At 46.0% G+C, this 24,861-nt stretch overlaps 2 protein-coding genes and 1 long non-coding RNA gene across 10 annotated transcripts in view; 1 reads left to right on the forward strand and 2 right to left on the reverse strand.

The window, feature by feature from the left end:
- The window catches only part of LOC307220326 (uncharacterized protein), a 39,231-nt gene extending 16,042 nt beyond the window's left edge, over nt 1-23,189 (reverse strand). For 3 of the 4 annotated variants that reach the window (XM_079984169.1, XM_079984171.1, XM_079984170.1), the window contains exons 1-2: nt 22,831-23,189; nt 21,866-22,114 (exon numbers count right to left, since the gene is read on the reverse strand). In XM_079984169.1, coding sequence (XP_079840295.1) covers nt 21,866-22,114; nt 22,831-23,017 — 436 coding nt within the window. In that variant the 5' untranslated portion in view covers nt 23,018-23,189. The remainder of the gene's footprint in view (nt 1-21,865; nt 22,115-22,830) is intronic. The other variant, XM_079984172.1, reaches the window with a different exon arrangement.
- LOC307220412 (speriolin-like) lies at nt 1,282-12,327 on the reverse strand. 4 transcript variants are annotated; one of them, XM_079984376.1, is made up of 4 exons: nt 11,369-12,323; nt 11,101-11,188; nt 7,072-7,205; nt 1,282-1,678 (listed from the first exon to the last, which is right to left on the reverse strand). In XM_079984376.1, exons 1-4 carry the CDS (start codon nt 12,203-12,205, stop codon nt 1,349-1,351), a joined length of 1,389 nt encoding a protein of 462 aa, XP_079840502.1. In that variant the 5' UTR covers nt 12,206-12,323; the 3' UTR covers nt 1,282-1,348. The 4 variants fall into 4 exon arrangements, 3 of the variants coding, with proteins under 3 accessions (XP_079840502.1, XP_079840503.1, XP_079840501.1); XM_079984377.1 differs by having other exon boundaries at nt 11,101-11,196; nt 11,369-11,556; XR_013840870.1 differs by lacking the exon at nt 1,282-1,678 and adding an exon at nt 9,214-9,286 and having other exon boundaries at nt 11,369-12,327.
- Nucleotides 12,038-14,206, forward strand: LOC307220567. Of its 2 annotated transcripts, XR_013840927.1 has the most exons (5): nt 12,038-12,174; nt 12,340-12,504; nt 12,670-12,834; nt 13,000-13,824; nt 13,990-14,206. It is a non-coding gene; the product is annotated as an uncharacterized lncRNA (long non-coding RNA). The 2 variants fall into 2 exon arrangements; XR_013840928.1 differs by having other exon boundaries at nt 13,000-14,044.
- Nucleotides 23,190-24,861: the final 1,672 nt, after the last annotated feature.

The raw sequence follows: 24,861 nt of genomic DNA on the forward strand, positions 1-24,861 counted from the left end.
GACACAAAAACAAAGTATCAAGAGGCCAAAAGAAACACAACTATTTTAATGCAGTCTGGTGTAACTTTATTGATTAGCTTGTTGCTATATCCTTGAACTAGCAGCCAGGCTTTTCTTTGCTGCGGGGCTCCACCTGCAGACTGAATGCTCTTCAATTGGGAAAATGGTGTCGGGAGAAAGCATGTAAATGGGGAGCCTCTTACTGGGGCTCTTTGCCCCTGGTGCAGCAACCAAGGTCTTAGGAGCTCAGCAGTCTGTTGCTGCCTGCAGGCCTCTGACAGGACACTTTGACCACTAGAGATGTCAGTGTCTGAGTGAAAGACTATCTCCCACCCCACCCCACCCCTTTGCAAACAATCAGAAAATTCAGAAATGAACATAGCACCGAGAGGCTCCTTTTGCTGCTGTGGTGGCCGGTGTGAGCCACTGCACCCTCCTGGCCTAACCTTGGAGGAGATTAAAAACAACACACTTTGTGCAGTGAGATTTGCCAAAAGCACTCTCCAGAGATCAACAGGAAGAGGAAGAATAGCCAGGGAGGAGATGGAGCTGCTGCTGCTGCTGCTGCTGCTGCTGCTGCTGCTGCCGCCGCACTTTGGTGGAGGGCAGGTTTGGCAAAGAAGTCGCCTCCTTTGACAGGTGAAGCCCTGCCTGAGAATTCACTGATTTACACTCCTGTCCTTTGAAATCGCAATAGACTTTGTTTTGCTTTTTTGGCATTTAGTTTCCAAGCCTAGCTGCCACCTTCAGACAAATGTTGAAGCAGAAGGCACAGAGAAATTATTTATTTAACACCAGCATTTCTAAGACCAGTTTGATGAAAAGTTATTTTTTTTACTAACCAGCTATTAATACCAGTATTAGAATACAGAGTGCAGAATGGAGTTAATACATCACTACAGAGCATCTTAACATTGATTATTTTTCAGTAGCAAGTCTTGTCGTAATTATGGCTTATGGAAATAGTTATTGCTTATGAAACAATCATGGCTTACCAGATCCGTCATCACTCAAGCAGACCATTTCCCATAAAGTAAGCCCTGCCTTCATTCCAACCTTTTACCCTTTGAATATCCTCCTGTAACAATGAATTTCAGTATATTTCTAATCATGACCACCCCTTGCTCTTTATGTTCTGGCTTGCTGGCAATTAATGCACTTCTGAAGAAGGCCAGCTGAGGGCCAAGAGGGGGCCTGACACCAGACTGGCCCTCTCCCAAGTCATGAAACTGGACAAGGTGGCACAAATTGTCTGCGGGTTACGCAATAAGACTCACTAGACATTTTCAGATGGTTTATTGTGTTTGCAGTGATACAGTGTGCACTGTGGGGTGTGTGTGTGGGAGGTTCACCATATGAACAAGGGCTTCCCGTCATCCTGAGACAGTTGATGGAGGCAGTTGAGGAGCAGCATGCAGTTGTTGAACATGTCTGGAGGGGTGGCATTCTTGACCACCTCCTGCAGATACTTTATGTCATTGTAGGCGGCTGCCTCTGCGCCTGTCATGTCTGGCCGATCCCGGAGGATGCCAAAAGTGTTGACAATGTGCTCCGTCAGGGTAGGGTGGACGCTTGGGTCATAGCCCAGCTGCTTCAGGCGGTCCATGATGTGATTGTAGCGCTCCATGATGGTTGAAGCCTGCTCTGTTGTCAGCTGCAGGAAGGGGTCAGCTCCACTCTGCGGAGAGAGAGAAGAGCAGCATTAAGGCACATTGTGTTCACTATTCAAGTTGTTTGAGACTTTTTTCTTTTTTATATAAAGTAACTGAGAATGTAAATACTATTGATGGTGATACAGTGGTACCTCGGGTTGCAAACACTTTGGGTTACAGACTCTGCTAACCCGGAAATAGAACTTTGCCCCAGGATGAGAACAGAAATCGTGCGGTGGCAGCAGCAGGAGGCCCCATTAGCAAAAGTGTTACGTCAGGTTATGAACGGTTTCAGGTTAAGAACAGACCTCCGGAATGAATTAAGTAATTAACCAGAGGTACCACTGTATAGATAATTATTTGTGCCCCCAGTGAAAGTAATAGAAACCCATCCCAACGGACAGAAGCCGCAGAAACCCCCTGTTACCATATGAAGTCCAGAAGAAACTACTTTGTCCTGATGCAGACCCTTTGGGTCTGTCCAGCCCTGATGCTGTCTACTCTGACTGGCAGTGGCTCTCCAAGCCCCACCCACCCACCCACCGTCAGCTGCTGCCTGAGATTGTTTGACAGGAAATGCCAGAGGCTCCGTTGTGGGATCTCTTCCCATGCAATGTTGGGGTATTAATAGTCTCAGGGTTGTCGCCCATGTTTGTCCTACACAGAGTAAGCCCACTGAAATTAATGGACATAATTAACAGATTAATTAAATTAGTCTGCTTTGAGTAAAATGTAGTTGGCTACAACCCCTCAAACTCCAGCCATTATATTTTATACAAAATTTAAAATATACTTTTTATGTGTTAAAACAGCTAGCTGCTAAATCCACAATGGGCTTTTTGCAACTATGATTTCCTTCTGAAATAGGACTTGGCATGTACGAGACACTGGCCAGTCATCCCAGGATAATAGCAAGGCGTTGCTTGCTGGCTCACCAATTAGTTAATGTCAAGGGTCAGAGAGGGAGGAGAAGTTTTTGGCACTCCATTACAGCTGAGGTCAGACGAGCCTTTCCCCACTGAACTTCCAGTGCCTACAGAAGGCCTTGTCATTTCAGCAGGCATTTTAACTATAGTTTGATTTTATCATAGCTGATTTTTATTTTGTGTTGCATCTTTGTAAACTGCTTAGAGACTATTGGTACCTTGGTTCTCAAACGCCTTGGTGCTCAATTTGGAACCCAAACACTGCAAACCCAGAAGTAAGTGTTCTGGTTTGTGAACTATTTTTGGAAGCTGAATATGCTCTGTTTTGAATGTTATGCTTGCAATTTGAGTGCCACACTTCTGTTTTGAGTATTATGTTGACGGTTTGAGTGTTACACTGAAGATTTGAGTGCCACATTTCCATTTTGAGTGTTACGCTGAGGTCTGTCTGGTTTTGCTATTTATTTTGTGTTTTTGTTTTTGTGGCTCTTTTTGTTTTGTTTTTGTGACTGTGTGGAAGCCAGTTCAGCTACTGATTGATTGAGTGACTGATTTTGTGACTGCAGCACATTGTTTATTGCTTTCATTTTATGGCTCAATGGTCTCATTAGATAGTAAAATTCATGTTAAATTGCTGTTTTAGGGATTGTTTTTAAAAGTCTGGAACCGATTAATCCATTTTGCATTACTTTCCATGGGAAAGCACTCCTTGGCTTCGGAATGCCTTGGTTTTGGAACGGACTTCTGGGACGGAATAAGTTTGAGAGCCAAGATACCACTATATATGAAGGGCTTAATAAACGAAAATGTTCATAGCACACAGGAAAGTGCTTTATGCCAAGCTGTGTTGTGGGTCCCTCTTGCTCCCTGTGGCCTGCAGAGGCTCTGCAGGGTGTCAGGCCAAAAGGAACAGGGTCTTTGCAAGGCTTGCCTGGATACGCTGCCACGGGTGGAGTTGCGTGGGCAACCATGGCCCTCCCAAAGTGGCTCTTTCTCATCTGAGGGGGGAAATAGCAGGCAAGAAGCAGGGTAGATGCCTTTTAGAATAAGAAAGATCAGAAGCCCAGAGGAAGAGAGAACGTTTGTATTTGAGAAGCAGGAGGCGTATTTAATGACAAGCAGGCTGGAGTCCCATAGACAGAAAAGCTGGAGATGGTAAAGAGGATGGAGCTGCCAAGAGGCTTGACTGTGAGGAGGTTTGAAAGGAAAGGAGTTGAACCTTATGGGGAAACAGAAAAGGAAGCCAGAGAGGTAAGTGGGGAGGACGTGGTCAGAGCAAGAAGCAAGAAAAGTCAGGATCCATGGTGAGAGGCAAGAGCAGGGAAGACAAGGTGGCTGCAGCCCAAAGGATATTCAAGAACCAAGTCTTGGGTTAACATTTTTAGTGGGAAGGGAGGGATAAGTAATGTGGACCTGGAGGCAATGGAGAAAAAGCTGGGCAGTGAAGGGGGGGGGGAGAAAGTGGAAAGGATCCAAGCCACCCACCCCACCCCTGATATATAGAGGGCATGGGCATAACCAAGATTTTTGTAGAGCTTTGGAGGAAGCAGAACCTCAGATTTGTATTGATTTTTATTGATGGGGGGCAGCTACCTCCCCAGCTACGCCACTGTGGAAGGACGTGTGGCTTTGGAATTGGCCTCCACAGTCACTTACAGACTCATTGTTAAAACTATATTTATGGAAGACAATCTTACTCAGCATACGAGTGATTGCCAAAGGAAGGAAGGAATCAACATTGCAGGCTTGGGACCAAACTCCACATGACTTTAACACTTTATTTTTTAAAACTTTTATATGCCTGTTGTTTTTGTCCATGGAGTTTTGGACAAAAACATCACAGTAATCCAAGTTTATGCACAAACTACCGGTGCCGAAGAAACTGAATTTGACCAATTCTATGAAGGCTTACAACACCCTCTAGAAATGACACAAAGAAGGATGTTCTTCTCATTACAGGGGATTGGAATGCTAAAGTAGGGAGTCAAGAGATAAAAGGAACGACTGGCAAGTTTGGCCTTGGGAGTTCAAAACGAAGCAGGGCAAAGGCTAATAGAGTTCTGCCAAGAGAACAAGCTGGTCATCACAAACACTCTTTCCAACAACACAAGAGACGACTCTACACATGGACATCACCAGATGGGCAGCATCGAAATCAGATTGATTATATTCTCTGCAACCAAAGATGGAGAAGCTCTATACAGTTAGCAAAAACAAGACCTGGAGCTGACTGTGGCTCAGATCACCAGCTTCTTATAGCAAAATTCAAGCTTAAACTGAAGCAAGTAGGAAAAACCACTGGGCCAATAAGATACAATCTAAATCAAATCCCTTATGAACACACAGTGGAAGTGAGGAACAGGTTTAAGGATTTAGATTTGGTGGACAGAGTGCCTGAAGAACTATGGATGGAGGCTCGTAACATTATACAGGAGGCAGCAACAAAAACCATCCCAATGAAAAGGAAATGCAAAAAAGCAAAGTGGCTGTCCAACGAGGCCTTACAAATAGCAGGGGAGAGAAGGCAAGCAAAATGCGAGGGAGATAGTGAAAGATACAGGAAATTGAATGCAGATTTCCAAAGAATAGCAAGGAGAGAAAAGAGGGCCTTCTTCCACGAGCAATGCAAAGAAATAAAGGAAAACAATAGAATGGGAAAACCAGAGATCTGTTCAAGAAAATTGGAGATACGAAAGGAACATTTCATGCAAAGATTACCATAATAAAGGACAAAAGTAGTAAGGATGTAACAGAAGCAGAAGAGGTGGCAAGAATACACAGAGAAATATGGATGTCTCGTACACCCCAGGCAGTGTGGTTGCTGACCTTGAGCCAGACATCCTGGAGAGTGAAGTCAAATGGGCCTTAGAAAGCACTGCTAATAACAAGGCCAGTGGAAGTGATGATATTCCAGCTGTACTATTTAAAATTTTAAAAGATGATGCTGTCAAGGTGCTACACTCAATATGCCAGCAAGTTTGGAAAACTCAGCAGTGGCCAAAGGATTGGAGAAGATCAGTCTACATCCCAATCCCAAAGAAGGGCAGTGCCAAAGAATGCTCCAACTACCGCACAATTGCACTCATTTCTCACACTAGCAAGGTTATGCTTAAAATTCTACAAGGCAGGCTTAAGCAGTATGTGGACCGAGAACTCCCAGAAGTGCAAGCTGGATTTCGAAGGGGCAGAGGAACCAGAGACCAAATTGCAAACATGCGCTGGATTATGGAGAAAGCTAGAGAGTTCCAGAAAAACATCTACTTCTGCTTCATTGACTATGCAAAAGCCTTTGACTGTGTCGACCACGGCAAACTATGGCAAGTTCTTAAAGAAATGGGAGTGCCTGATCACCTCATCTGCCTCCTGAGAAATCTCTATGTGGGACAAGCTTAGTTTATGAACAACTTGGAAATAGAACGCTGCAAACCTGGAAGTAGGTGTTCCAGTTTGTCAACTTTGCCTTGGAAACGAAACATGTTCCACTTCCTGTTGAGTGTGTTCCGTTTGTAAATTGAGTCCCCCGCTGCTAATCAGAGGCTTCGTGTTGAGACTTGAGCTCCCACACAACACAGAGGTTATATTTGGAGCTTTTGTTTTTTGCGTTTTTGTTTGTGTGGCTTTTTCATTTTTTGACTGTGACTTGTTCTTCATTTTATGGGACTGTCTTGTGACTGGTTTGTAACTTCGTTTTTGTGACTGTGTGGAACCGAGTTCAGCTACTGATTGATTGGTTGTGTGACTGCAGAAATGGATAAAAGCCTCCCATCCAAATATTGACTATCATTAGTACACGTAAGAAAAAAAAGGTAATTTTTATTTTTATCATCTACAATACTGTCTTAGTTACAGATAGGTAGCCGTGTTGGTCTGCCATAGTCAAAACAAAAAATTCCTTCCAGTAGCACCTTAAAGACCAACTAAGTTAGTTCTAGGTATGAGCTTTCGTGTGCATGTGTATCTGAAGAAGTGTGCATGCACACGAAAGCTCATACCTAGAACTAACTTAGTTGGTCTTTAAGGTGCTACTGGAAGGAATTTTTAATACTGTCTTATTTATTTTATAGTACAGTACATTGATTATTGCTTCATTTTATGAATCAATAGTCTCACTAGATAGTAAATTTCATGTTAAATTGCTGTTTTAGGACTTGTTTTTAAAAGTCTGGAATGGATTAATCCATTTTGCATTACTTTCTATGGGAAAGCACACCTTAGTTTTAGAACGCTTTGGTTTTGGAACAGACTTCTGGAACGGATTAAGTTTGGGAACCAAGGTACCACTGTATGCTTGAACAGACCCACTGACATCCATTCCTAGTTGGCCTGAAATGACTGGTCCCTTTTGACAGTTCCTTGGGGGAAACCCCCAGTTTGGGTTCCAGAAATTCATGTGGAAAGGCTCTACTTGCACGCTCTCTCTCTCTCTCTCTCTCTCTCTCTCAGCTGCCATGCCAGGGCTAGGGCCAGAGGCAGTAAGTGGAGTTTCCCCTCACCTGTGCGACTTTCTCAGGGATGTTGCGGACGGTGAAACCGTAGAGGCGTGCGCGGTCAGGAAAGATGCTGGAGAGAATCCTGCGGTCCAGTTGGAATGCAATTTCGCCCACGATGCGCTCTTGCTTGCTGGTTTCTGCAAAGACATTTTCTGTCAGAGAGGAGGTCTCCCTGGCCCTCCACCATCCACAAAGTGCCCACTCCCCTTGGTCAAGCTGTCCATCCTCCCCTGCCGGCCTATTGCCTCACAGCTAGCAGCCCAGGCCACATTTTGCTGACCAGAGTGGAGTCCCCCCCTTCCCCCCTGTTTGCACTGCTCCATGTACTAAAGCCAGCCTGTCTTGTCTCTTTGTAAACTCTGCACCCCCCCCTCCTGTGAATATAAGTTAAGGGCTGCACTATGCTTAGAATTGTATGCATCCTTCTAAATAAATAAATAAAATACAAAGGTGAGCAGCTTTTATCATTCTGCTATTATTATTTTTTTGCCCAAGTGCAGCGCATTCGATACAAAAGGGGAGAGAGAAGTCTGTAAGCTAACGGTGCTCAGAAGGACAGCTGTTCATTTTAGACAGGATCATGGGGCTGTCTGCAGCCACCTTTGGGAGCTAACAGGACACAGGAGAGGGGAAGAAATCAGGCAACCATGGTGTGAGTCCATTCTGGATTGGAATTGCATGGGTGGTTCCTTCTTCAAACTAAAACTGGCTAATTGAAGCATTTTTTTTTAAAAAAAGTGTGTTTCTCCTGATGTGTCAGCTGGCCCCCAGTGTCACACATTTTGTGGCAAAGGAAAGTGCATTAAGGCAGCTTTCAGGCATAGGGTGCAATATTTACAGTTGCTAGTAGGCACTTATAGGTCTGTATAAGCCTGTCTGTGGCCAGGCCATTATTTGAAGACTGGCCAGCTGCTGATAACTTCCGGGGAGAGGAATGGCAGTTTAGCTGCCTCTCTGTTAGCTCTCTGCTGACAGAAGGTAATTATGTGGTGATTGATAGTAGTCAGACTGACCTACCGTATTGGCCCCAAAATAAGCCACACTTTCCCCACAAATTCCAACCTTGAAAAACTGTGGCTTAAATACGTGACCTTACAAAAATAGGCTTTTATGATCTTGCTGCTGAAACAGACATATAGTAAAATGGAACAAAGAAATGTTTTATTGGCGATTTGCAAGCTTACGGGTAATCTCTAGTACCCGTAGGATTTTCTTATACATTTTCCATTTTTGGATGTGAGTGCCTGCAGAATTGTAGCCATTGAATATATTTACGGGTGCGGCTTATATTCGGGCCAATACAATAATCACTCAGGAGAATAAGGGTGATCTGGGAGACCTGAAATGCTTTGCTGATGTCATTTTATGCTGTCTGTGCCTGGCGGCTTGGACGGGAGTTACAATGAGCTGGCAAGGTGAGGAGTCAACATTGTGCCCAAATGTCACTTAAGCATGTTTTATAGGTAGAAAAACCAGCACACTCTCTTTATTAAACATTTCTGGGACAAGGAAAACTAACTTGGAGAGATCCCTCTATGCTGCTGTTGAAAATTTACAATCTGAAAAATTTTAAGTACCTCTTTCTGTTGTTATGAAGAACAGATAGGAAAACTGGTCGTTAAAGTGTCTCAAGGCAAAGCTAAAAGCCTGATTTATGGTTGACAGTAAAGATTAAACAGACAAGGGAAACCCTTGTGTAAAAAAATCTAACCCTTTTTTCTGTTTCTTGCTGCTGAAAGTAAAGCGGCCATTTCCAGTTGTGGAAAAGAATTTCCTATAAGACATGTTGTGGCTGTTGTTTTAAGGTGGAAATATTAACATAGAGTTGCTAATAATATTCAAATCATCAAAGGCATCCAGTATGGCAAAGGTACCTTTAGATCTCCCAGTGACTGTTGGCATTGTTCAGCAGTTGATGGCTGAACAATTAAAAATGATTGGAATCAATCAGTGGAAAAGAAAGGTGGAGAGAAAATGAATTAAAGAGATCTGAAATGGAAAATGGAAATGAAGAATACCTAGAAGCTTCAGACCAAATCAATGAAAAGCTGGCAGGACTGGATGAAGAAAGCAAATGCTGAAATGAAATGCATTCCATACAAGGATTTGGAGGAGGAGGAGATACAATCACAAATGGGGAATTACCTGGATTTGGCATTGATGGAGTTGAGGTAGGGAAAGCTTTAGGGAAAACTTCAGTCCTGGCCATTCTTCAGTTCTAGCAGAGAGAAAGTATTTTGTATATGATTTGGAGCAAATTCAGAGAATGATGTGGCCAAATTTATGGTATTCTCTCTGGGAAAAGACGGGAAAATGAAAACGGAAGTTTCTAGAGGAGAGGAGATCAGGATAGTACTATAAATACAACAGGAAATGGAAATGCAACAGGAAGTGGAATTTGAGCATATGGAAATGGACATGAACTAAAGGATATATAATAAGAAGAAAAAGGAATATTATTCCAATATGTGATAACAATGGAGAGATTTTAAAATGGACATGGATAGAAAGAAGAATTTGCTGTCACTCAATATGGAGTAACTGTGGTAGAAATTAATGGAAGTAAAGTTAATAGAAAAGAAAAAATATGGTTGACATTAGCCAATAATAACAATTAGGAAACTCCTCTTGGACTTTTAGTGGGAAAACAAAATGAATCATTCTGAGACACCTTAACTTAAAAGAAATATTGCTTAACAGAAAGTGCAGAAGATGGATTTTAGCATGGGCTAAATGTCTTAAATACCATACTTTTCCGTGTATAAGACTGTTTTTTTATTCAAAAATCATGTTAAAATTGGGGGTTGTCTTATATATGGGTAGTGCATTGTGGGGACATGGGATTGGTTGCTGCTGTGAGTCGGAGATTGTTATTGGTGGCTGCGGCAAGAGCTGGTGTTGATTGGCTGTTGATGCGGCAATTGGGCAGCCTGTTTGCTGCTTTTGTTGGCGATGGGACAGAGGATAGGTGACTTTTGCGATGCGTGCACAACAACTGTGGGCCACCCCCCTGAATAAAGCTCAACAACTGTGGGCAATCCTTCCCAAAAAAGCTCAACAATCTCTCCCCCCCTCCAATTTTCTTAATTTTGATTTCTCCAAAATGTCTTATACATGGGGGCGTGTTGTACACGGTAAAGTATGGTAATCCCTTTTCCTTTTTTTATGTTACCGGCAGATGGAAAATCAGAAGGAACTTTTTTGTTTGTATCTTTCTCTAGCGTTTATTTTTCTTTTGTCCTTTTTTAATCTCTCTCTCTTTTCTCTCTTATTGTTCCTTCCTTCCTTCCTTCCTTCCTTCCTTCCTTCCTTCCTTCCTTCCTTCCTTTTTTTGTCTCTTTTTTGTTTTTCTTCTTTTTGATTTTTCCTTGGAGTCCTATGTCTGGGGCCTTTATTAAGGTCCAGAGATTGTATATGAATGGGAGTGGTAGATGCTTGATGGAGGGCCTTGGGTGAGAAACAGGGAACTGTTGGTCTCCCAGAGTGGGAAGTGAGAACTGGGAGGAGCTACTATCCTCTGTGTGTGGTAAGGACTAAGAATTACTTTTAGGAGAGGACTCTATTTGTATTTTTTGTAGACACTATTTTATTTTATTTTATTATGAAAAACTTTAATAAAAATCTCACAGAAAAAGAGTTGTTGATGTTGACCTTCAGTTGCCCACTGTGATTTATTCATGATCCCATGATAACTTCAGCTTCTGGCAAATGGGCCCTGACTAGTGCCCACATATAGCCAGCTTACACCAGACTTTCCTGGGCATCCCTCAGCCATCTAGGGGCAGATCATGGCTTGCCTCTGACCACAGAGGATTTCCCCCTGTCCCTTGGGCTTCTGGACCTCCTCCAGGGCAGGGCACTGTCCTCATAAGCTCTTTGGGGTTGCAAATAGCAGCACTCATGGTGCTGGCCTGGGCTGCCCATGCTGCTGCTTGTTGCTGGCTCTAGGGCTAGTGAATTGTACCCCCACCACATAGCTCTGCTCCACTCCACCCTGCCTGCCTGCCCCAGCTCCGTTCTGGTCCCTCTCACCTTTTCCTTTGGCATCGCTGCTGGTCTTCATGTCAGTCTCTTGCTTAGTGGAGGCTCTGCGCTCCTTTGGCTTCACATCGGGATATTTCTGTGGGGCTTGGAGTGGATTAGCAGGAAGGTGGGTTGGTGGCATGGCTTCGGGAGAGGGTAGTTGGAAAGGGGGTGGCATGGCTTCCCTACCAACAAGCGGGGATTGCAGTATGAAAGGGGCAGGGCTTCTCAGGATTATAGGCTGTGCAAGTGCCTGGGCTTGTGGTTGGGTCATTACCTGGGCCTGGGCCCGGGCCTGGGCCTGGGCCTGGGCCCAGTGTGCCCGCTCCATTTCCTGTCGTCGTGCTGTTTGCTCCATCTCTGCCCAGGTCTTCACCCATTGCTGTGCCTGTGCTCTCTCGAATGCCTGCTGCTGTGTCAGTCTTGATGCCTGGGTCACTACGGGTGCCTGCGCCCATTCCCTAGGCTGCATCTGCTCCCGTTCCATTGCCTGTTGCTGTGTCATTGCTTGGGCGTGCCTTAGTTCCTTTACCCCTCCCAATAGCTTCTCATTCCTTGGAGTCAGGATTTGTGCCTGCTGCATTGCTTGCCCCAGCGCCAATGCCTGCTGCAGTGCTGGCATGCTTATGGCAGGCCATGCTTGGCATACATAGGCATTGAGTGCTGCACTTGGAGGAGTGAAAGGCCGAGACTCCCACCAGCGCTGAGCAACATCAGCACTGTTTAGAGGGCCTGAGAGATTTAGCACTGAGACAGGACCATTCTGTGAGGCATTTGGAGAGGCATTTTGAGAAGCATCCCGGGTAACATTGAGAGAGGCACTCTGGGTGGTATTCTGAGAGTTGGGGACCCCAGGGCTGGGCTGGAGAGTGGTAATGTCTACTGTTTGTGTCCTGGCAACTCTGGGGCGGCCTGGAGGTAAGAAGACTGTATCATCCCCAGGGGACATGGAGCTGGGCCAGGACCAAGTTGATTCAAGTTCTCTTGTTTGGTTGGCATTTGGAGAAAAGGAGACCCCAGAGCTGGGCTGGAGAGTGGTGATGTCTACTGTTTGTGTCCTGGCAACTTTGGGGCGGCCTGGAGGTAAGACGACTAAATCATCCCCAGGGGACATGGAGCCGGGCCAGGGCCAATATGATTCAATTTCTCTTGTTTGGTTTGGATTCGTAGAATAGGAGCCCGCAGAGCTGGGCCGGAGAGTGGTGATGTCTACTGTTTGTGTTCTGGCAACTCTGGGGCGGCCTGGAGGTAAGAAGACTGTATCATCCCCAGGGGACATGGAGCTGGGCCAGGACCAATATGATTCAATTTCTCTTGTTTGGTTGGCATTTGGAGAATAGGAGCCTCCAGAGCTGGGCTGGAGAGTGGTGATGTCTACTGTTTGTGTCCTGGCAACTTTGGGGCGGCCTGGAGGTAAGACGACTAAATCATCCCCAGGGGACATGGAGCCGGGCCAGGGCCAATATGATTCAATTTCTCTTGTTTGGTTTGGATTCGTAGAATAGGAGCCCCCAGAGCTGGGCCGGAGAGTGGTGATGTCTACTGTTTGTGTTCTGGCAACTCTGGGGCGGCCTGGAGGTAAGAAGACTGTATCATCCCCAGGGGACATGGAGCTGGGCCAGGACCAATATGATTCAATTTCTCTTGTTTGGTTGGCATTTGGAGAATAGGAGCCTCCAGAGCTGGGCTGGAGAGTGGTGATGTCTACTGTTTGTGTCCTGGCAACTTTGGGGCGGCCTGGAGGTAAGACGACTAAATCATCCCCAGGGGACATGGAGCCGGGCCCGGACCAATATGATTCAATTTCTCTTGTTTGGTTGGCATTTGGAGAATAGGAGCCTCCAGAGCCGGGCTGGAGAGTGGTGATGTCTACTGTTTGTGTTCTGGCAACTCTGGGGCGGCCTGGAGGTAAGAAGACTGTATCATCCCCAGGGGACATGGAGCTGGGCCAGGACCAATATGATTCAATTTCTCTTGTTTGGTTGGCATTTGGAGAATAGGAGCCTCCAGAGCTGGGCTGGAGAGTGGTGATGTCTACTGTTTGTGTCCTGGCAACTTTGGGGTGGCCTGGAGGTAAGACGACAAAATCAACCCCAGGGGACATGGAGCTGGGCAAGGACCAATATGATTCAATTTCTCTTGTTTGGTTGGCATTTGGAGAATAGGAGCCCCCAGAGCCGGGCTGGAGAGTGGTGATGTCTACTGTTTGTGTTCTGGCAACTCTGGGGCGGCCTGGAGGTAAGAAGACTGTATCATCCCCAGGGGACATGGAGCTGGGCCAGGACCAATATGATTCAATTTCTCTTGTTTGGTTGGCATTTGGAGAATAGGAGCCCCCAGAGCTGGGCTGGAGAGTGGTGATGTCTACTGTTTGTGTCCTGGCAACTTTGGGGCGGCCTGGAGGTAAGACGACAAAATCAACCCCAGGGGACATGGAGCTGGGCAAGGACCAATATGATTCAAGTTCTCTTGTTTGGTTGGCATTTGGAGAAAAGGAGACCCCAGAGCTGGGCTGGAGAGTGGTGATGTCTACTGTTTGTGTTCTGGCAACTCTGGGGCGGCCTGGAGGTAAGAAGACTGTATCATCCCCAGGGGACATGGAGCTGGGCCAGGACCAAGTTGATTCAATTTCTCTTGTTTGGTTGGCATTTGTAGAATAGGAGCCCCCAGAGCTGGGCTGGAGAGTGGTGATGTCTACTGTTTGTGTCCTGGCAACTTTGGGGCGGCCTGGAGGTAAGACGACTAAATCATCCCCAGGGGACATGGAGCTGGGCCTGGACCAAGTTGATTCAATTTCTCTTGTTTGGTTGGCATTTGGAGAATAGGAGCCTCCAGAGCCGGGCTGGAGAGTGGTGATGTCTACTGTTTGTGTTCTGGCAACTCTGGGGCGGCCTGGAGGTAAGAAGACTGTATCATCCCCAGGGGACATGGAGCTGGGCCAGGACCAATATGATTCAATTTCTCTTGTTTGGTTGGCATTTGGAGAATAGGAGCCCCCAGAGCTGGGCTGGAGAGTGGTGATGTCTATTGTTTGTGTCCTGGCAACTTTGGGGCGGCCTGGAGGTAAGACGACTAAATCATCCCCAGGGGACATGGAGCTGGGCCTGGACCAAGTTGATTCAATTTCTCTTGTTTGGTTGGCATTTGGAGAATAGGAGCCCCCAGAGCCGGGCTGGAGAGTGGTGATGTCTACTGTTTGTGTCCTGGCAACTTTGGGGCGGCCTGGAGGTAAGACGACTGTATCAGCCCCAGGGGACGTGGAGCTGGGCAAGGACCAGAGTGGGGGGACTCCCACTGTGTACACTGTGCCACCCTCAAGATTTGTGTTACTGGGGTCAGAGGAGGTTGTTGAGGAGGTGTGTGGATGCACCGGAGAGGAGCACTCATAGCAATAGCCTTTGGGACTTTGGGAGGAGGAAGTCTGTGGATGGTGTGGATGCACCGGAGAGGAGCACTCATAGCAATAGCCTTTGGGACTTTGAGAGGAGGACGTGGCAAGACTCTGATGGGCTGGATATAAAGCGGCATTAGCTGCAAAGAAGAGAGAGAGGCTCCGCTGAGCGTCGGGGTCACACTGATCTCACAGGGCATCACATCCCTAACACTCAGAAGCTACTAGTGGCATCACAACAAGGGAAGCCCTGAGTTCTATGGTCATAGAGATGGTCTGCATTTTTTTGGAAGGTTCTGGCTCTAGTTTTCTCTTTGGTCTGTTCTCTTTAAAGGTATTTACAGTGGCTGGATGACAGCAATTCTGGTGCTTTTTGAAGTTAAAGATGTTTCAGTTACCTCTGTACCCCAGCTGTTGTGGACCATCTCTACGATCTGCCCCAGCATCGCACGACTGATGCTGGCTAGTGGCAGGTGAGAATTGCAATCAAAAACATCTGGAGGACACCTGGTGGAGGAAGTCCGGCTCATGGTCCTCTTTAGTAAAATGTCAATGCCAAATGCTGAGACTGAAGGCAGCTACAGGGAGGAATCCAATGATCTGCATCATATTTGCTACACCCTGGAACATTGGCAGGGGTCAGCAAACTTTTTCAGTAGGGGGCTGGTCCACTGTCCCTCAGACTATATATATATATTGGGGGGGGGGAATGAACAAATTCGTATGCCCCACAAATAACCCAGAGATGCATTTTAAATAAAAGAACACATTCTACTCATGTAAAAACATGCTGATTCCCAGACCATCTGCAGTCTGGATTTAGAAGGTGATTGGGCCAGATCCGGCCCCCGGGCCTTAGTTTGCCTACCCATGATGGAGGGTTTGTTCATCACCTGAATGTGCAACAATAATCCAGTAACACCCCCTCCCCAAAAAGCCACATTTTAAAGGGTCAACTAAAGACCTGTTTAAAAAGGAATAATAATAATAAATAAATGTTATTTATACCCCGCCCTCCCCAGCCAAGACCGGGTGGCTAACAACCAATAATAAAAAGTTGATCGAAATACAACTTAAAAAAAAGTTTAAAATACAACATTAAAACATTAAAATGCAGTCTCATCATAGGAGGAGAAAGGAAAAAAGAAAGAGGGGGAGGGAATCAAATTAATTCCAAGTCAAAGGCCAGGCGGAACAACTCTGTCTTACAGGCCCTGCGGAAAGAAATCAGATCCTGCAGTGCCCTGAGGCTAATCTAACTTCCTTAGGGCCCAGGACCTCTAGGGTGTTGCTATTTATGGACCTTAAGGTCCTTCGTGGGGCATACCAGGTGAGGTTGTCCCGTAGGTACAAGGGTCCTAGGCTGTAAAGGGCTTTAAAGGTAAAAACCAGCCCTTAAATCTGACCCTGTACTCCACCGGGAGCCAGTGCAGCTGGAAAAGCACTGGGTGAATATGCTCCCGTGGCAGAAACCCTGTGAGGAGCCTCGCTGCAGCATTCTGCACCTGCTGGAGTTTCTGGGACAGCTTCAAGGGCAGCCCCGTGTAGAGCGAATTACAGTAATCAAACCTGGAGGTGACCATCGCATGGATCACTGTGGCCAGGTCAGGGTGGGAAAGGTAAGGGACCAACTGCTTGATACGGCGAAAGTGGAAAAATGTTGCCTTGGCTGTTGCTGTAACCTGAGCCTCTATGGAAAGGGAGACGTCAAGGATTACACCCAAACTCTTACCAGAAGGCAGTGGCACTAATTGGGCCCCCGCAAGAGAAGGGAGTTGGTCCCTCATCCCCATACAATCTTGACCCAGCCAGAGGACCTAGTTTCAATCGGCTCCCACAAAACCATCCAGCCACAGCTTCCAAGCATCTGGTCAGTGTGTCCAGGTCGAGTTGGTGTGGCCATCCATCAGCAGATAGAGCTCAGCATATTGGTGACAACCCAGCCCAAAGCTGCGGATAATCTGGGCAAGGGGGCGCATGAAGATGTTAAAAAGCATCGGGGAGAGGATTGTGCCCTGCAGCACTCCACACACCAAGGAGTGGCGCGATGACATATCCCTCCCTAGCGCCACCCTATGTACCTGACCAGAGATAAAAGAGCACAGCCATTTACGGGCTATGCCCTGTATCCCCACATCGGTGAGGCGGTGGTCCAGAAGATCATGATCAACCATGTCAAAGGCTGCTGATAAATCTAAAAGAATCAGCAGTCCTGGCCTGCCTCGATCCAGTTGTCTACGGAGATCATCTGTAAGGGCGACTAGAGCCGTCTCGGTCCCGAAACCAGGACGGACCCTGGACTGAAATGAATCTAAAGCCAATGTTTCCTCCAGAAACCTACCAAGCTGTTCAGCAACCGCTCTCTCAATTACCTTACCCAGATATGAAAGATTTGAAACTGGGCGGTAATTGGATACATCTAAAGGATCTAGTGAAGTTTTCTTTAAGAGCGGACACACCACTACTCCCTTCAGCTCCCCTGGGAATATCCCCATGCCAAAGGACAAATTGATAATTTCAACCAGGGGGGTCTGCACGACATCTGGGCACGCCCTAATCAGCCAAGATGGGCACAGATCGAGGAGGCAGGTGGTGGGCCTACCAGCTTGGAGGAATCTGTCCACATCAGCAGGGAGTATCCGATCAAAATGGTCCAACACAATTGAGGGGCCTCCAGTTCTGTCACTGTATCTGTATGGAGGTCACGGTGGAGCAACAGGACTTTCCGCAAAAAAGCTCATGAATGCCTCACAGCTGTGAGTCAAATTTGTGCTTATATTTGGTTGTCCTTCTAAGGACGTTATCGACCTAATTATTCTAAAAAGTTGTGCCGAGCGAGAGCTAGCGGATGCAATGGAAGCTGTGAAGTAAGATTTCTTAGCAGCTTTCATAGCCATCTCATAAGCTTTCATAAGCGTCCTATAAGATGTTTGTGAAGCTCCGTCACGAGTCCGTCGCCATGCTCGCTCTAGCCGTCTGAGATCCTGCTTCATTTTCCGGAGCTCCTCGGTAAACCAAGGGGCCCGGTTTTGACAGGGTCGCAGAGGGCGCTTAGGCGTGATCTCATTGATAGCTGCCAAGAGCTGGTTATTCCAGTTCTAGACAAGGTCATCTAATGAGTCGCCAGGAGGAGCAGGGTCCCGCAAGGCCTGACGGAATCTATCAGGATCCATCAGCCTTCATGGGCAAGCCCAAATAGGCTCGCCACTCGAGCAGGGGAGGAGCGGGAAGTCAATCTTGGCTTTCAGAGCATAGTGATCAGACCATGGCACTTCCAATAGCTAATTACAATTTTCCCAATAGTCTTTCATGCATGCATGCATTCAGCCTTTATTGGCTCATTGAATATCTCAATGGTTTCAACTGTATTTTATTCCAAGAAATTTGGTTAGTGACTGAGGTAAACACTGCTGGGTTCTCTTTATTCAAACTACCTGCCCACAGACAATTCTCTAAAGGTCGCCGCAAGCTGGCCTTTTAATATTAATCAAATTCAGTCTGCCATATGAAACAATTCTTATTGGCACATCCTCCTCTATCCCAAACTTTCCTAATAAATATGGGTACCAAATAGGTAATTTTGATAAATGTTTACCTCCCTCCCTCAGATGATGAGATGAAACACTGTTTACCTTCCCTCCGCAGCAGTACCTATTCATCTACTTGCACTGGCATGCTTTTGAACTGTTACGTTGGCAGGAGCTGGGACAGAGCAACGGGAGTTCACTCCGTCACGGGGATTCAAACCGCCAACTTTACTATCTGCAAGCTCAAGAGGCTCTGTGGTTTGGACCACAGGGCCACCCGCATCCTATGTTATTTATATTTATGTTCCAGTATTAACTTCTCTATTGGATCTCGTACAGAAAAGTGGCAATTCCCATTTACTTTCGACTTTGCAGTGCAGACCAGCAAATAAAATCTCAAAGCCTGGTCATTCAGAACAAACCATCTATAGTGTTTTGGAAAAGATTAGGTGGTTGACTTCTGGTTTCCTGCTATGAGATATGGCTGCCTCCCAAGAGATCGGACCCCCAGTCATGCCAGTAATTCAGGGTTAATATGTGGTGCTCTGGTCCATGGGGTCACAAAGAGTCGGACACGACTAAACGACTAAACAACCACATGTAGGTAATTAGCCCTGCTGCCCCCCCTGGTAGGGGGGGCTGCGCTGCGCCACCCACAGATTGTCCATTATCTGCCTTCCGCAACAAGATGTGGGGGCAGGGGCACTGGGTGGTGACCACGGCGTTTTGAAAAGGATTAGGTGGTCAGTGCAGTGTGAAGGCGCGATTGCCAAATTCTTGGACTCGGAGAGAATGTTACATCTGAAGGCAACCCTTATCAACTCACACTATTAAGGTAGCAGTATAATCTTATTCTCAGTGAATAGACCACTGCCGTGCGATAGCTAAGCCTGCATCAGTGGCCCTCCCTAACCCTTCTCCTTGGTTTGACTAGGAATGCTGTACGGAGAAAATATTACTCAGAACTTTGTTTAGGGACCTTCACCAAAAAGGAGATATAACAGATTTTAAAAACTATTTTATATGTAGGAAGCTATATAATGATCTTATTGCTAAGAAAAAGAAAATATACTATCAGAATAAATGGACACATTTAATAAATGCAATAAAAATGAACAATCATAAATCCTGGCAAATAAATTCTGGCCATCGGAACACCAATTCCCTTCTAAATGTATACGCTATTCCCCCTCAAACCTAGGTGAATTCCTGTATTTAAAAAATTAAAATATTTAATGATTCACCTTGTCTTCTATCTAATGCTGACAAGCTTGTTCCCTCAAATATACCCAATTGGCCATTGGTAAGCTCAGATTAAATTATAGAACTAATCACAGAACTAAAACTTGCCAAGGTCCCCGGCTCTGGCGGGATTTCTGTTTGAGATTTTGAAAAAGCATACAGAATGGTGTGCATTACCACTTGCCAACCTATTTACGCTTACAGATCAACATGGAATTATTCCAAGATAGTGGTTAACTATTTTTATTGGGTTTTTGATAATTTTATACATATAAAACAACAATATCAAACATTAAAATGCAAAGTTCTTTTGAACCTTCAGATCTCCTTCCCCGCCTCCATGAGTTCCATGTTTAAGTTTTAATTTGCTGCATCTTTTACCATTATCCATCTATTATATAACCATAATTACCATAAATAATTCCACATTACAAGTGTCATTACATCCCTGCCAAATCATTCCCATTAAAAACATACAGACAATCAAAACGATCCATTAAGAACCATACAGACAATCACAATGAAAGCAGCATAGCATCATCCCTCTCATTAAAAGAAGTCAGTTCTCAAAAACTGTTGGAGCTCAAAGGTGCAACAGTTTTTTGCCAGCAGGACAAGGAGGGAGCCAGTCTAGCTTCTCTAGAGAAGGAGTTCCTATCTGCTCCTGCACCTTTTCCCAGGTGCTGCTGAAATGGTGGGAGCCAATCTGAACTTCTCCTATGGTTTATTCATGTAGACCATGATAGCACAGTTGGTATAAACTTGATTCTTAATATTCTTAATAGAAAATACCCGTCAGTGAACTTTCCTGATGCTGATCTAGTTCTTATCTCTGATGCCTCGGAAGGCTTTCAGATCTCTTAAGATTTTATGTAAAGATCAGCACAGCAATCTGGTGTTACCAGCAAAAATTTCATTTTCACCTGTGAAAAGGTTCCATGTAGACAATGATACATAAAGTTAGAGTTCAAGAAACAAAGGTAGCCAGTTAGTTATTTTTCACTTAGGCCATAGCCCTTCTACACCCAATTAAGTAAACAAATTAGGAATTAGGCTGGAACTTAATAAGAAGTGAGCAACAGAACAATAGAATATAGGTATTGTAGGAATTACATATCCCGAAGACCTCTTCCCCTCTCCATAACCTAAACGTGGCTGGAAATCATACTTAAACCCCAGGTTTTCAAGGCTTGGTTAGTTCTCACAAGGGGCATGGATCCCCTTGTCACTCCGTGCTCTCAGGGACCAGCCGCACCCTGTGCGTTGCTTCCTTCGCTTTCCTGCTCCACTTCTAGTGTGACAAATACCCTGCCCTCTTTAGGCTTTGAATAGGGATCCTTCTTTCACTCTTAGACCAAGGTGTGCATGTGCTGTAGGAGCTGCTGCCTGCTTACATGCTGGCTTGGCTGCCCGAAGCAGCATTCGTAAGCTCTCATTTCATGTAACAAACCAACCTTGCTTCATTCCTCTTGTCAGTGGGCATGAGGGTAAGGGTGAGTGCATATTCATAACAAACACACGTTATAGTTCTACAAAAGGTCCTAAACCTCTTTGTGGTGAGTGTAGGAATACACATGAGCGCTGAACACACATGGAGGTAACACACATCTTGTAACACTGCTTCATGCAGAGATGTGGGCATGCCCAAGAAAATGCCCAGTTGCTTCATGGCCACCCGCTTCCCTTGATCTGCGCAGCTGAAGGGACGGGTGTTACTGGGCAGAATCTCAACGGGATTTACAAGTGATCAAATCGTCCCAATGCTCCCCGTGGTTTTCATTCTTAAAAACAGTGTGTTTTAGAGCCAACTCCCTGTCTAAACGTCCGCCAGATTCATGAGGATATGCCTTTACTGAGTTGTGTTTCCAAGGAATGTCCTCTGCTGTCTTGGACAGGTGTTATAATAGGGTTCCATACACAGATAGATGTTGTATTTGGGCAACCACAGGTGGAGAACATCCAGCATGATTTATTCCAGTGCCCACTATACTCAGAACCTGGGAGACGCTTTCTAAATCCTTTGTCCAGGAAAACTGTCTCTCCCTGGCAGAGAGGGCTCTCTGGCTGCTCAGGGATGCTAATGCTCCAGTTACTTATAATGTGGCCCTCTTTGTGCTGGGGACAAAAAAGATCAGGAAGAACCTGGACAAAATTGCAGTGAATTGTAAGATTCAGAGGCCTAAATAGGAAACTCTTCTATGCTTTGTGGAGTCCCCAATCAAAACGAGCATCTGCATGTTATGATCTTGATGGTTCAGGCAGTGGCTCTGCTTTCTATGTATAGTTATATAGATATTTTTTCCCCTCATAGTATTTGTATGGTTTCGTTGTGGCCTTTGGCTAGTCCAGTAAAGCTTATTTTGATGAGGACCTGCACAGCTGAGACCCAGGGCCCCGTGGACCCTGCTCAGTACCAGAATGGCAACCCAGCAAGAGAGTCTTGCATTGCATGCTGCTTCATTGGTGCCCCTAAAAAGATCCCCACCTCAAGTAGCCACTTGAGCTGCTGGTGCCATGCAGAGGGCCCATCCTGGCACACACACCAACTCGCCCCGTGCCACCAGCCCTGCCTCCACCCGCTAGCCATGTTCCTGGAGACGAGACGGGCTCTCACCTGTCGTGGTGTCAGGAGCAAACCGGACGACCTGCAGCCCTGCTGCTCTGTCCGTCAGGTTGAGGGGTGTGGACACCCGTGGGCCAGGAGAGGATCTTCTTATCATCGTTCCACCCACAGAAGAAATGGTTGAAGGAGTGTTCTCGCTTGGAAGCCTTCGGCGTACAGTCACCCTGAAGTTGGTGTTGGGGGCGAAGCGGGATTGCTCCCAGCTGTGGCTATCCTGGAAGGCGTTGTTGAGGATCGGATCTGTGGGGTTGAACAGGCAGCTTAAGATGAGTCAGAGTCCCCAGCCGCAAGCCTGTGCAGCCCTTAGCGATTTGGGACCCACATTTCTGAAATGTGAGTTAAGATCTGCAGATGAAGCTCTCCTAGGAAGGGGGTTCGGTGTAGCAGGAACTTCCCCAGCAGCCCCCCGGCTGTGGAGTCGTCTCCCTTCTGAGGTGCAGCCTTCTCCTACATTCCACCTTTGGGGAAGGGGTGGAGGGCCTGATGGAGACTTCATTTTTGCTTCCAGTGCCTGTTTTATTTGATTATTGTCAGTTTTATGGTGGTGATTAATTCACTTCGCTTTACATTTTTATTGTTAATTGTTTACTCGGCTTTCCCCAGGGGGAAGAACAGACTAGAAATAAAATTTATAAATACATTTCCCCAAACTCACAATCCCTTTAGCTGCCAATATTCCCACATAAACTTCTGTTTGTTTTTAACTACTTTCACTGATTGTTTGGGATGGGGTGCTAACCCTCGTTTTGGGAAAACATTTCGTGCTCTCCCCTCCTCCGCATCCCAGAAGCAGTCCTGCTCCTTGGATTGTGCCCCTCTGCAGACCACCTTCTGGGGCTCCCCCTTGTCCCCTAAGGCCTGAACCCGCCCCCCCCCAGTTGCTCTCCAGAGTAAGATCTTGCCTGGGGGACCAGCCTGCCTCACAGGAGCCCCCCCCCATCAACTGTAGCACTTACTTGTGGCATCAATCCGGGTAGATTCAAACTTGGGGATCAAGTTGGTTTCGTTGTACTGGTTCCGTAGGATAGACTTGAGCTCTTGGTTCTCCTTGAGCATCTGTATGAGGTGCTTCAGCTCGTCATTTTCAGCCACGAGGGCATCAATTTCCTTTTTTAAGTCATCATAGCGAGCGAAGATGGCCATCCCCTGCAAGATGTCTTGGTGCAGGGATAGTGAGCTGCCTGGGAGTGCCCCAGAAGGGTGTCAGGGTGCCATCCAGGTGTTCAAGCTGCCATAGGATCCCCTCTCCTTGCCACTGCTAGCCAGGGAGACAAGCAGGCAGGCAAGGTAGCCTGGCGCTAGGGATGACACGGGCAGTGATTGTGATGCAAGCAGCCCTGAGTGTGCTGGAGCTCTTCGGAGCCCTGTGGGGGAGGGGAAGAGAGGCGGGCAGGCAAGCTGCAATAGAAAAGCAGGGTGGGCATCGCCATCACCCAGGAAATTCCCTGCGCCCTGTTGACCAGCTTTGGCCCTGTATACCTGGAGGTCACCTCCATTGTCCAGCCCAGACCCTGATGTCCAGCTCCAAGGGCCTTCTGGCAGTTCCCTCATTGCGAGAAGTGAGGGTACAGGGAACCAGCCCAAGGGCCTTCTCGGTGGTGGCGCCCGCCCTGTGGAACGCCCTCCCAGATGAAGTCAAAACAGATAAACAATCATATGACTTTTCGTAGACATCTGAAGGCAGCTATGTTTCAGGAAGCTTTTAATGTTTGACTTCTTGCCGTACTCTTTATATTCTGTTGAAAACCGCCCAGAGTGTCTTGGGCAGGGTATAAGTTAACAACAACAACCACTTTGAGGGTTTTTTTGGGTTTTTTTTGCAATCAATGTGTGTATAAATGTGAAATAAAATAAACAAAGCCACTTGTCCATTTTCATTGTCTTTTTCTGCACATTTCCAGCTCTACAATATATGGCGGATGCACTACATTCCAAATGTAGATACAAACTGGACGGTCAGTTTAGCTCCAACCCCTTTGCTGAACAGACCAAACTCCCAGGGAATGTGGCACCTGCTGCCCCCGTGTGGCCTCCATGGGGAACAGCAACTGCCACCCCAACCAAGTCAGGACCACGCGCAGCATCCTTCTCCAACACGCACACGTGTGCCAGATATTTTATTAGTATTTTACAGTGACTTGGTATTTTACATAGACATAAATAGAAGTATATTGATTTCCAGTGAGCTAATATATTTTAGAATAAGTAAACATGAGCAATCAATAATAAATAGAGTTTGTGGTGAGCCCATGGGGACTCAAGGTTAACACTTATGTTATAAAAAATAGAAATATACACCTTTACATTAAATGTGTACTATCAGATAAATAACTAGACCTCTGAGTAGTTTCTGTCAGAGAATATTCCCTTTCTCTGTCAACACAGACTCTCAAAAACGTTCTCGAAGCACTGGGCAGTCTCACATGACATGAAATAGATTCAGATGCCTTCCTTTCTGCAAATGATCACGGAGTATTGGCTATAACTTAATCCAAGTGGTGTCAGATACCATCTGGTTAAAGCTTTGTTTTTTAAAAAAAACACAACACAACTTTCAAATTCACTGCCCAGAGTTGTGCAGTGAATTTCTCCATTTTTCTGTCGGCATACAATAAATTTGATTATTTCCCATTTTAGTTTTTAATTACGTAATGAGGATTAATTCTCTGATTATTCACATAATTAACCAACCCAATTTTTTTGTGATTGCGGTTTTTTGTTTTTGTTTTGTATCTGCAAGGTTTTCAAAACTGTTTCAGTGGTGTATTTTAAATGGTTGTAACCCAGTCAAGGACTTGAGGGGAAAGGGTGGATAAATCAATAAATATTTGAGACCAATAACTCAAGAACTCATGCCATCTCTGCAATCTAGATGTGCTATTGCCTTATCTGTAAGTTTTTCATAAAAAGTCAGTTATTTCCAATCAATCTCACGTTTCAGCTGGTGAACCGCCCTGAGACCTCTGGGTGCAGGGCGGTATATAAAT

The sequence above is a fragment of the Podarcis cretensis genome (assembly GCF_951804945.1).
Source record: "Podarcis cretensis genome assembly, chromosome: 7".
Lineage (NCBI taxonomy): Eukaryota > Metazoa > Chordata > Lepidosauria > Squamata > Lacertidae > Podarcis > Podarcis cretensis.